The sequence below is a fragment of the Syngnathus floridae genome, chromosome 5 (genome assembly GCF_059516105.1).
Source record: "Syngnathus floridae isolate MCC-2025c chromosome 5, RoL_Sflo_1.0, whole genome shotgun sequence".
NCBI lineage: Eukaryota > Metazoa > Chordata > Actinopteri > Syngnathiformes > Syngnathidae > Syngnathus > Syngnathus floridae.
The window spans coordinates 3658699-3669010 of NC_142417.1; the positions used below are offsets into that span (position 1 = coordinate 3658699).

At 45.5% G+C, this 10312-nt stretch overlaps 2 protein-coding genes across 3 annotated transcripts; one reads left to right on the top strand and one right to left on the bottom strand.

The window, feature by feature from the left end:
• The first annotated feature begins 250 nt into the window (after positions 1-250).
• Positions 251-9479, top strand: LOC148397510 (palmitoyltransferase ZDHHC12-B-like). 2 transcript variants are annotated; one of them, XR_015858546.1, is made up of 13 exons: positions 251-651; positions 988-1121; positions 1198-1278; positions 1486-1652; positions 1768-2630; positions 2960-3287; positions 3510-3640; positions 4352-4492; positions 4581-5661; positions 6161-6248; positions 7370-7636; positions 8122-8253; positions 8350-9479. XR_015858546.1 is itself a non-coding variant. In XM_088375739.1 (5 exons), the coding sequence occupies exons 1-5, from the start codon at positions 555-557 to the stop codon at positions 2081-2083; spliced, it is 795 nt and encodes a 264-aa protein (XP_088231865.1). In that variant the 5' UTR covers positions 251-554; the 3' UTR covers positions 2084-2886. The 2 variants fall into 2 exon arrangements, 1 of the variants encoding a protein (XP_088231865.1); XM_088375739.1 differs by lacking the exons at positions 2960-3287; positions 3510-3640; positions 4352-4492; ... (3 more) ...; positions 8122-8253; positions 8350-9479 and having other exon boundaries at positions 1768-2886.
• LOC148397511 (serine/threonine-protein kinase N2-like) lies at positions 2673-9134 on the bottom strand. The gene is made up of 20 exons (XM_088375594.1): positions 8956-9134; positions 8076-8218; positions 7614-7750; positions 7363-7531; positions 7207-7272; positions 6906-7012; positions 6437-6613; positions 5794-5869; positions 5543-5717; positions 5370-5475; positions 5236-5288; positions 4849-4906; positions 4539-4630; positions 4290-4466; positions 4092-4154; positions 3951-4027; positions 3738-3880; positions 3490-3597; positions 3351-3431; positions 2673-3254 (listed from the first exon to the last, which is right to left on the bottom strand). The coding sequence occupies exons 2-20, from the start codon at positions 8206-8208 to the stop codon at positions 3051-3053; spliced, it is 2202 nt and encodes a 733-aa protein (XP_088231720.1). The 5' UTR covers positions 8209-8218; positions 8956-9134; the 3' UTR covers positions 2673-3050.
• Positions 9480-10312: the final 833 nt, after the last annotated feature.

Genomic DNA, 10312 nt, shown 5'->3' on the forward strand with positions numbered 1-10312 from the left:
GAAAAAGTAAATGTTTCGAGATGACAATGATCAACGCCGTGTACTCTGTCTAGTTAGTTAGTTAGTTAGTTAGTTAGTTAGTTAGTTAGTTAGTTAGTTAGTTAGTTAGTTAGTTAGTTAGTTAGTTAGTTAGTTAGTTAGTTAGTGCCGGAGATCTCGTCATAACCTTCGACCCAGTAGGTGGCAGTCATGCCCCTTATATCAGGAGGTAAACTGCCGAAGAATAAAAACAAGAACGAAGAAGAAAATCATCCGTAACATTTGTCCCGCGCGAGTATCCGTACTAGAACACGGAAGCTGAATTTCGGAGACGCTTCACCATGACGTTCACCTAAATTATGTCGCGTTTAACGTGTGTTAACGCTTTTACTCATCCACGTAGCTTCTATATAACGAACCAGCTGAAAATGCAGGTTTCAAACAAGCTATCGTTAGTTTAGCAGTTGTATTTATGGTGTTTTAAGCGAGGGTTGTCGTTAGCTAACTGGCTTGCTAGCTAAGTGGCTAACGAATAAGAACCCATACAGATTTAGTGATTACTTTTAGCTTGTAACATGGTTCAAAACATGTTCCGGACCGGTTTCCTGGTACGGGCAACACACACCGTGTTGACCTGGCTCATAACGCTGATTCTGTTTGTGCACAACACCGGTAAGTGTTTTTAAATGCGCGCGAATTGGGTTGAAATACTTAAAAGTTGAGCTTTCCCTCTATCCGTTTGGACGTATTGGTAGACAAATCGAGCGCACCCTCGCAAGAAACAACCTTATTTTTGACACCGGTTCTATAACAGGTGCGCTCGATTTGCTCTTTCGTTAATGTTATTTTGTATTTTGGGCGTCCATAATATCTACCGAGTGGGCACAAATTAATGATCCCCCCTCGCCAAAATGTCACCTCTTGGGGTCCATATGAAATAGATTGATAACTAAAGACAAATGTATGAAATATTGCGTTAAATGGGGCTGTACTTTTTCTTGTGTTGAGATTTGCGCCAATGCGAGGAGCGCGGCGAGCTGACGGTTCCTGTGCTGTTCTTCCTGCTGGTGGTGTTGTCGGTGCTGTTGTACTTTGTCGTGTCTCTCATGGACCCTGGCTTTGTCCTCACCGACATTGTCAAGGTGACTTCATGGTGCACTAATGATGTTATTCTTGTGTGAATAAGAAGTGTATTTAATTTGCATGTGTCATTTGCAGCCTGCAGATCTGGAAACCGAGTCCATGATGCCTCAGTCTTCCACTTGCCGTCTGCGGCGTTGTGGCTTTTGCATGCTACAGGTGAGAAACATTGCCAATAAAGATAAAATAGAAATATTAAAAAAAATATTTCAATTAATCTCTTAACTTGGCTTTGCATAGCTTATTTTAGCCTCGTGAAGGGTAGCATTTTACATTGTTAGTTTTAAGCTAAGCGGATGTAACTTTAAAAAAGTGTAGTTTGAAATAAAGTTTCACTTCCTGTATTTGTGTTTGTTTTGCGAGCAGCAGCCAATGAGAGCCAAGCACTGTCCAACGTGCTCTCGCTGCGTACGTCGCTTCGACCACCACTGCCCGTGGATCGAGAATTGCGTGGGTGAGCGCAACCACCGCTGGTTCGTGCTCTACCTGATGGTGCAGTTGCTGACCCTGCTCTGGGCGCTACAGGTCGCTATGTACGTCACTCATGCACGCACATTCATGAAAAAAACAATCGACAAATTAACTGCAGTCCTATATTGCACAAATGCATGTCAGCCAATGACGCGTGGCTGTTGTGGGGTGTTCCAGCTCGGGCATTTCTCCCAGTCCCACTTGGGAGTCGTGGTTCCGCTCCAACGGCTTCCTATTGGCAGCGCTGTGCGTAGTGGGCGTGTTCTCGGCGGTGGTGTCGGTGCTGCTGGGCTGCCACATCTACCTGGTGGCCATCAACTGCACCACTTGGGAGTTTATGTCCCGCCACCGTATCGCATACCTGAGGGAGTGCGGCGATGACGACAGCCCCTTCGACCGCGGCGTCCTCTGCAACTTGTGGGACTTCTTCTGCGTGTGCGGAGCCGTGGCCTGGGAGCAGGTCTACCACAGGAAACCCCAGAATCCCGTTTGAGCGCCCTCAAGTCCGGGACTCCGGGATGCTCAAGACTTTAACGACTAGAGATTCTCACGCTAACAGTTTCCCTGTTACTTTTATTTGAAAGCACAGTGCAGGTTCTGGCCTACCTGAATCGCTCAATCAGACAGGAAGTAGTAGTTCAGTGAAGTCCGAGTTGGTTCCTCTTGTTACGTGAACCTTATTTTCAAACCCAACACACATTCTTATAAAACCGAAGTCAGCAGTTCAATTCAACAGGATCTGTATCGAGCAAACAGGAAGTTGCGGAACCCAGGAGGAAGTCGATGAACCAAACAGGAAGTACAGAGGAGCAGCAGGATTGATCACTTGTGAAGTGCTTTTCTACCTTTGGTACTCAAAGTGTTTCACACTGCTTCCTTGTAAACCTACTGATGATATGCCATAGGGAGCAACTGGGGGTTCACACTCAAAGACACTTCGGCATGGTCACAATGGCCGTGGTTGGGGGGCGACGGCTCTACGGCTGAGCCATGCTGCCCCAGAAGTAAATGAACAAGACACGCCAGTCAGAGACCAAGCAGTAAGTGTGTGTATGTATTTATTGAGGACAAGACAAATGAGGTCGTGTTGTCGTTTACAGTCATTTGTTTATTCACACGTAGCATTAATAGCAGTTTATAACAGTCAACTAGGTTCCTTCCCGTGTTACCCTTTTTTTTTTGGCATACTGAGACCATCACGAGGAATGTCGACATTTGACATATTTGAAATTTGAGCATGTCAGCTGTGTACTCTGATGATTAAATGACTTTCTAGTTTGCAGCCTTGAACTACAAGTATGGCTCTATTAGCATTTCTATGGCTCTTTTAATTGCTATTTTGAAACAAAGCTAACTAGGTACCATGCAGGAGTCACGTGAGTCATCCTGTGTGGTCACGGCAGTGGGCGGCACTCATCACAGTCAAGCGGTGACAGGAAGTGGCTCGGGGGATCGCTTGGTCAACCATGCAAGGCGCAGAAGTCAAAGTCGGCAAAGGCCTCTTGCTGCTGGGCCGAGAGGCTGCCGGGTGTGGAGGGCGGAGATAAGACGGGCTGAAGACGTGTGAAGTCGCTGTCGAAGTTGCTGACGTCCGCCGACGTCTTCAGGGACGGCAGGAAGGGCGGCGACACTTGCTTGGCGAGGAGGGCATCCCAGTCCACGTCCTGGAGGTCACCATGCAGTCGAAATCATCAAACGTAAGACAGCTAACAACAACTTGCTATGTTAGCTTGGTGTGTGATTTATTTATTTTTGAATACCTCAAAAAATGTCTCCCCTTTCAACTCATTAGCGTCTCTCTCTCCGCTGCCCAGCCTCTTCAGCGGGTTCCTTTTCAACAGCTACAACAGACAATCACTGACATCACGTAAAGATTGGACACGCTTTAATCGTGTTTACCTTCTGAATTATTGCCACAGCGTCTGGCGGAAGCGAGGGCGGATACGTCACATCGCCGTTAACGATGCTGTCGAACACTTCCTCCTCATCCTCACCCAGAAATGGCGACTTGCAGAGAGACACCATGACCAAAAATATAAATAAAAATACAGTGAGTACAGTTACAATTAAATATTTTATATATTAATAACTGTATGAGCAGCGTACTAACAGGACAATTTCGAATCGTTTGGACCCCCAAAACTGACCTCGCCCACCAGCATCTCGTAGATGAGCACGCCCATCCCCCACCAGTCGATGGCTCGTGTGTAATCGTCGTCAGTCAGTACTTCGGGTGCCAGGAACTCTGGCGTTCCGCAGAAGGTGGACGTGCGATCCCCGTGACCGATCCCTGAAAAACAGAAAAATAATATTGATAACAAGCAGAAAAGAGTGTGAGGAAGAATCGACGCTCTTGCCACCTTCTTTACAAAGTCCAAAGTCGGTCATTTTGACAAAGCCGTCGGCATCCATCAGCAGGTTGTCCAGTTTTAGGTCTCTGTGTTCACATGACGCACATAGTCAGACAGGGTGGCATCCAAGAATGCTCACCTCGGGCTTACCGATAGATGATGTGGTTGACGTGGAGGAACTCCAACGCCAGCAAGACGCAGGCCGAGTAGAATCTGCATGACAGCAGCACAGTCAAATCAAATCAAGCTACACTAAAAAGTATTGCAAGCCATAGAAAATATACGATATAGACACTCGAGGGAAACAAGGGTTGAGTCAAAGTGAAGTGAAAAGTACACGCACTGTACCGGGTCTGCTGTGGCGTGAAGGCTCGGTTGTGTATGTGCATCATGAGGTCTCCCCCGGGCAGGAAGTCCACGAGGAAGCAGACGTGCTCTCTGGTCTGAAAGCAAGCGTGCAGCTGCACCAGGAAAGGGTGACGCAGCGTCCTGATCAGCTCCAGGATCCGCTTCTCGCTCATCAGGCTGCACGGGCGGACACGTAAAAGACGGTGTGGTGAAGCGCGACCACGTGAACGCCTCGGACCACCCACCCACCTGTCCACCTCGTCACGTCTGACCACGTCGCTCTTTTTTAAGGCTTTAACGGCGTACAGGCGGCCCGTGGACTTCATCTCGGCCAGCAGCACCTGAAGGCAACGCAGTCACCAGGTTGACCCAGCTTCGAGTACATCTTCTAAAACAACATGAGGTACGGCAACTCCAAAGGTATGGCAACAAGAATTGTAGTTTAACTTTGAAAATGATGCAACATTTACGACGACAACAGTTACGACTAGTTACAGAACAAACCGGCGCATATGGAGATGGTTTTCAAACACAAAAACAAACATTGAGCTCGTGCTACCTTGCCAAAGTGACCTCTGCCCAGCACGGAAATGTAGCGCAGATCCGACGTGCGCAGCCTGAAACAGAACAAGCAGAAGAGGGTTACAACATTGTGTTGCGATTTGTGTCAAGTGGGTTGTTGTGTATAATCCCATTTAGGTTTCTGTGCTTTTCTTGTGTGTTGTCGTGCATGTGTGTGTACGCTTCTGTATTTCTATTTGTGCGTCAATGTTTTTGTCTCGTTTTTTTTCCATGTCTCCTTCAAGTTGGTTCTTGTGCGCCTGTTCTCATGTGTAGCTTCTTATGTTTCCGTTTGTGCGTTCTTGTATTTCTACCCTTGTGCGTTTGTGGGTGTTTTTGTGTGAAATACATTAGTGTGTGTTCTTATGCATGTTGTTACGAGTACTTGAGAGCGGAGGCGGAGTCTCCTTGGCTTTCTTCTCTCCTGCTGAAGGACGACTGCCAATCAATCAATGAAATAACAATGTTTATTTCAGTCACTGTGATCTCCCCGGACACACACATTGAAAAGTTGCTCACCGTCTGTTGCTGAATTGTTTCCGAGGTTTCATCACCATGCGAGGCATCGTCGTCATCTCGCGTCACCTCGTGGTGGCCGGAAAGACTAACGCTCGTTGGCATGCCACTAAATGAGAGCGGTGAAGGAAAAAAAATCATGATATTATCACACGATGAGGGGAGGCCAGGACCACCTTGGCGGTTGGGACTGTGGCCTCGGCGGCCTCGGCGGCCTCGGCGGCTGTGACTTGCACGGCTGGGGGGCGGAGTCAGTGGTGAAGGAGGCGTAACCGGGAAGCACGCTCAGCATCAGGTGAGCCCACGTGGAAAAGTTCACATTCAGCTGAGCCGCACGCAGAAAGTTCTTACCTTTACGCACAAACACACACAGAAGACTATACATGAGAGCTTGTGTGTGCATGTGTGTGTTTGTGTGTGTGTTTACCTCTCTCTTTAGTGAAGATGCATTGCTGGCGTCGTAGTTTGTGCTGTCGCTCCACCACCGTGTCCACAAAGTTAAACTTTGAGCACAAGTAATCACAAACAGCCAATATAAATTATATTATTATAGCTTTCATAATATCACATGTAGCTTGCTTTTTTTTTGTATTCAAATACCTGATGCCGAAAGGATTATAATACCACAACATCAATGCTATTTTCATTACCCAGTCAATGGCGTTTTACATTGTGCGTTAGCATAAAGCTAGCAGACTATATCATAGGAGAAAATGTGAATCGCATGGATGTGTAATTCTTTTTTTGTTTCATGTGTAATTCTTTTTTTGTTTGGTTTTTGTTACGTTTTACAGAAATCTTCAACTACTATTGGCAACAAGCAAAGTGCATACTTGAGCAACTACCAAAACACGTGAATGCAATTAATAATCAGCATTTCTGGTGAGTATGAAGTATTATTTTTCAAATTTATACGTTCGTGTCGTGTTCATATTATACGGTATCATTCATGTTGTGTTTTGAACTTTTGATGACTTGGAATATTATAGTGGTGGATTAAGTCAGGTCACTCTGTGGACTAAATACTAAATAGTGGGAATGTAAAGTTCCTGGTTGTAGATTGACTTTACCTGAGCATGGAGGAGGCCTGTGGGTTCTAAACGCCACTCGAGTGGAGTGGCCTGGCTGTTGTCTTGGTCTTCCTGCCTCTGGTTCTGCTGCTCCAGGAGCTGGTCCAGGCGCAGGAAGCCCAGGGCGCACATCTTACCGCCATCCCGCCAAAACACCTCAACCTCCAACTCGCGACACTGTGCCGTCACCCCAAGTTCAAATGTTAATAAATAAGCAATAATAAGTATTTGTACATACATAGTGTGAATAAAAAGTCCACACATCTATTTTCAAGTGATAGGTTTTTAAGATGTAAAAAAAACATTTTTTTCCCACCACTGATGTGACGGAAATCTTTCGAAAAAAAAATCATAAGTGAGATAATGTGACAACTTGTTTAAATTTTGATTTCGTATCATGTTTTTTATTTTTTTTATTTTTACAAAATGTAAAGAGTGTGACTGTAAGTAGCATCCTATGTGGACTCACCCGCTCCAACGTGAGACAGAAGGTCTGATCCCAGGACAGCCTGCCCGCTGCAACCCAGCGCGTCCTGCCAACCACTCTGCCGTCTAGCCTCAAGGTGGCGCTCGCCTCTGCGAGACGAAAGTCACCGTTTGTCGAAGTCAATAAGTAGTTATAATTTATAAGGGGGGAAATTACAATCAAACACAAATTAAGTCAAAATTTGACGAGGTAAAAAAATCCATGATGAAGTCCAAATTTCATGCGTAAAAAGGTCCTGAAAATGAAGCAAGATATTTCTGCTAAAACTTATAAATCATCTCACCAGAAGTTGTGTCATCAGCAGCCGAGATCAAATCTTCACATCCGAGCAATCTGACCTCCAACCTTCCTGAAAAAAAAAAATCAAACTCATGACGTTGCTGTATCTGATGTAAAAAGCTTGAATCCATTTTTTTTTTCATGCTCGATGCTTTCCAACCTGTCAGCGCTGCCGGTCGCCTGGATAAGATGGCCGCCGAGCACGGACCAGGGTCCGAGTGGGCGTCGCTCCCATCGTCCGTGATCCCGCTGTCGTCCCTTAGACACGCCTCCACGGACGCCCGCAGCAGACGCAAGCGCTGGGACGAGTAGTCGCGCCGCATCTCAGCCTGACGTCAGTAGAACACCATCGATGACGTCCCGCCATGGCCACAAGATCCCCGACCGCCGTTCCGAGCGCCTCCATCGTACCTCCCAGCGAGCTTCGTCGTCCGGTGAGGACACGGCATCCACTTGAGCCAGCACGTCCTCGGCCAGCCGCAGGGCGTCGTGCTCGCGCTGCGTGTAGTGACGCAGCTCAGCCAGGCGGACATCCGCCTTGGACGTCTCTGAAGGATAAATACGTATTGCACTTGAACGCATCTCGACTGCGCTGAAAGTCCTGACAACGGCATGAAAATATGTCGTCAACCACTTTGCATAATTGCCAAAGTCATATTTATGATTTTGGACAAAAAAAAAGAAAATCATTTTTAGAACAAATATGATTTTTTTTATACTGTAACAAGAAGTTCAATCAGCTACATCATGTGACTCCCTATCTCAGTTGCAACCTGTTAATGACTTCATCCTAAAATTTCATCTCCTATCCCGACCATTTTAGGAGCAGCGTATGTTAATATCATGTCATACTGTTTTCAAGACCTTGCAAACCTTGATTCGTTGTGGTGTTATCTTCTTGGTCGTCTTGCTCACTTAGGGCCTGTGCCACTTTGATGAGGTGCAAGCGGAGAAGCTTCATCTTGGAGCGGCTGTCCTGCAACATCTGCTGAGCCGTGGAAAACATTGGCGCAATCCTGGGGACCAGCCAGTTCAGGACACACAAACAAAGGTGTCTCATGAAGTCAAGATTTGCTTTCAGGTACAATCCTTAATCCAGAATTACCTTATCCAATATCTTTTTCGTTGTCTTTGATTTGTCAATCAGGTCTTAAATTGCTAAGCTACAGGTATCTTCTAATTGTCAGGTCAAGGGGGCCTTGAAGATACCGTATGAAAGTGTCAATTTCCTTCCACTATGAATCTTTTACTCCCATTTTAAATCAAAATCGGGTCTTGCGTCACTTTCAGGCGCAGTCTGAAAACATTCTTCCTCTCGTGTTGTCGATCACTTCTCCATACAAGTCTCGATTTACAGAAGGCCGGAAATCATAACTTTTCTCAACTGAATGTCTAATCATTCCATCTATTAATCTGTCAACCGATCAAGCTCTGCTGTGGCCTTCAGGGACAATCTTAAATGATAGTTTCCCTCACGCAAAATTGTTTAATTACCTTTTTATCCTTCCAACAAGACTTGTACTGCCATTAGTGACAGTCCCAAATCGTAGTGGACCGAAATCAGGCGTTTCCTTCAGGAACAATCCAAAATCGTAACTTTGCTTGCAATGGTTTCATTTCATCGCTCAATCAAGTCTTTTAGCTCCTTTGGGAACTGTCTGAAATCATGATGTTGTCCTTAAATCAACACTGACACACAAATGGACACAAAATGTCATACGCAATAAGAAGAACGTGTGTATGGATAGCCCACCTCTTAGTGTTGTTGTTCTTGACTAAGAATGTGTCATCATCCTCCGACAGAACAGTCCTGCCTCTCCACCTTCACTCTCCTTGAAAGCCTCCTCCTCCCCTTCCTCCTCCTCCTCCTCTTCCACTTCCATCCCGTCTGCCTCCTCGCATCCCGCCGCATCCGCTTCCTGCTGCATCTGACAACACTGCCAAAGCTAATCTGCTCCCCTTGAGGGAGAGGAGGAGGAGGAGGACGGGGAGGAGGATGAGCGCAGGAGGAGGAGGGAGGAAGGGAGGGAGGAGTTCTGCAGGGTGCCATCACTGATCTGGGCTCGGTCGGAGTTCACGTGTTCACGTGCAGATAGGCCAGCAAATGATGGGATAACTCATTAGCGACTCTAATGGCAGAGCAGCAACACAAAAAAAAACAAAAACAAAACTAGTAATAGGAATATAATTCTCATTTTGGATTTTGACTAACCAGAAACATGTATGAAGCTGTGGAAAATGTTTATTTTATTGTAATATGGTTTTATGAAGATATAATTGATGTGTTTGTGTCTATGTAAACACGCACACGCACAGACATTAAAACAATAGAATTAGAATTCAAGGAATTTAACTGCCTCAGGTTGCAGTGGTTTAATGGTTTTGTGCTGGGCCTTGTGGTGTGTGCACGTTGGCCACCAGGGGGCAGTAAAATACAAGTATGTACCACAAAGTTGATGACTTAGCAGCAAATAACAATGGGGTTTTTTTTTCAAACAAATTTTAATCACATTTACTTTGGTGCAATTGTTTTGTAGAACGTTTATGTGCGAAACAGCTGAATTGCAGAATTTTAAAGTCCTTTTTTCTCCTAAATTCAAGTTATTTTTAAGAAGCAATTGCTTAAAGCGTCCCTTCGGGGACAGCCTGAAGCCATAGCAAACTTAAGTATTACGGTGATGTATTTTGCCACATTTTGTTGTTTCTATTCTAATGGCATAGATAATCATAAAGTCAAGACAGGAAACAGGCATGGTTTTTATGTATAGGCCAAAATATGACCACTTGTGTGTGAAAATGTCATTTTATCTAGTTGGTCGGGCGTGACTATCAGGGACAGCCTGAAATCATCACCATCATGCCGATTTGTGCAGTAATCTAACATATTTTTCTACATTTTGGTGAAACTAATTGAAATTAGTTTTTAAAAGTCATTGCAGGAAGTGGTAGGAAGCGTGACATGTTTTAAAGTCGCTACTTCAAAGCCTCTTTAAAGTTGGCTGATCAAATGTGGCCTTCACGGACAACCGCAAACCACAGGCACCTCTGAATTTGAACTGCAATTTGGTGTCATTTTGCAAGTTTAGCGTAAGTAACGGGCTGTATGGGCA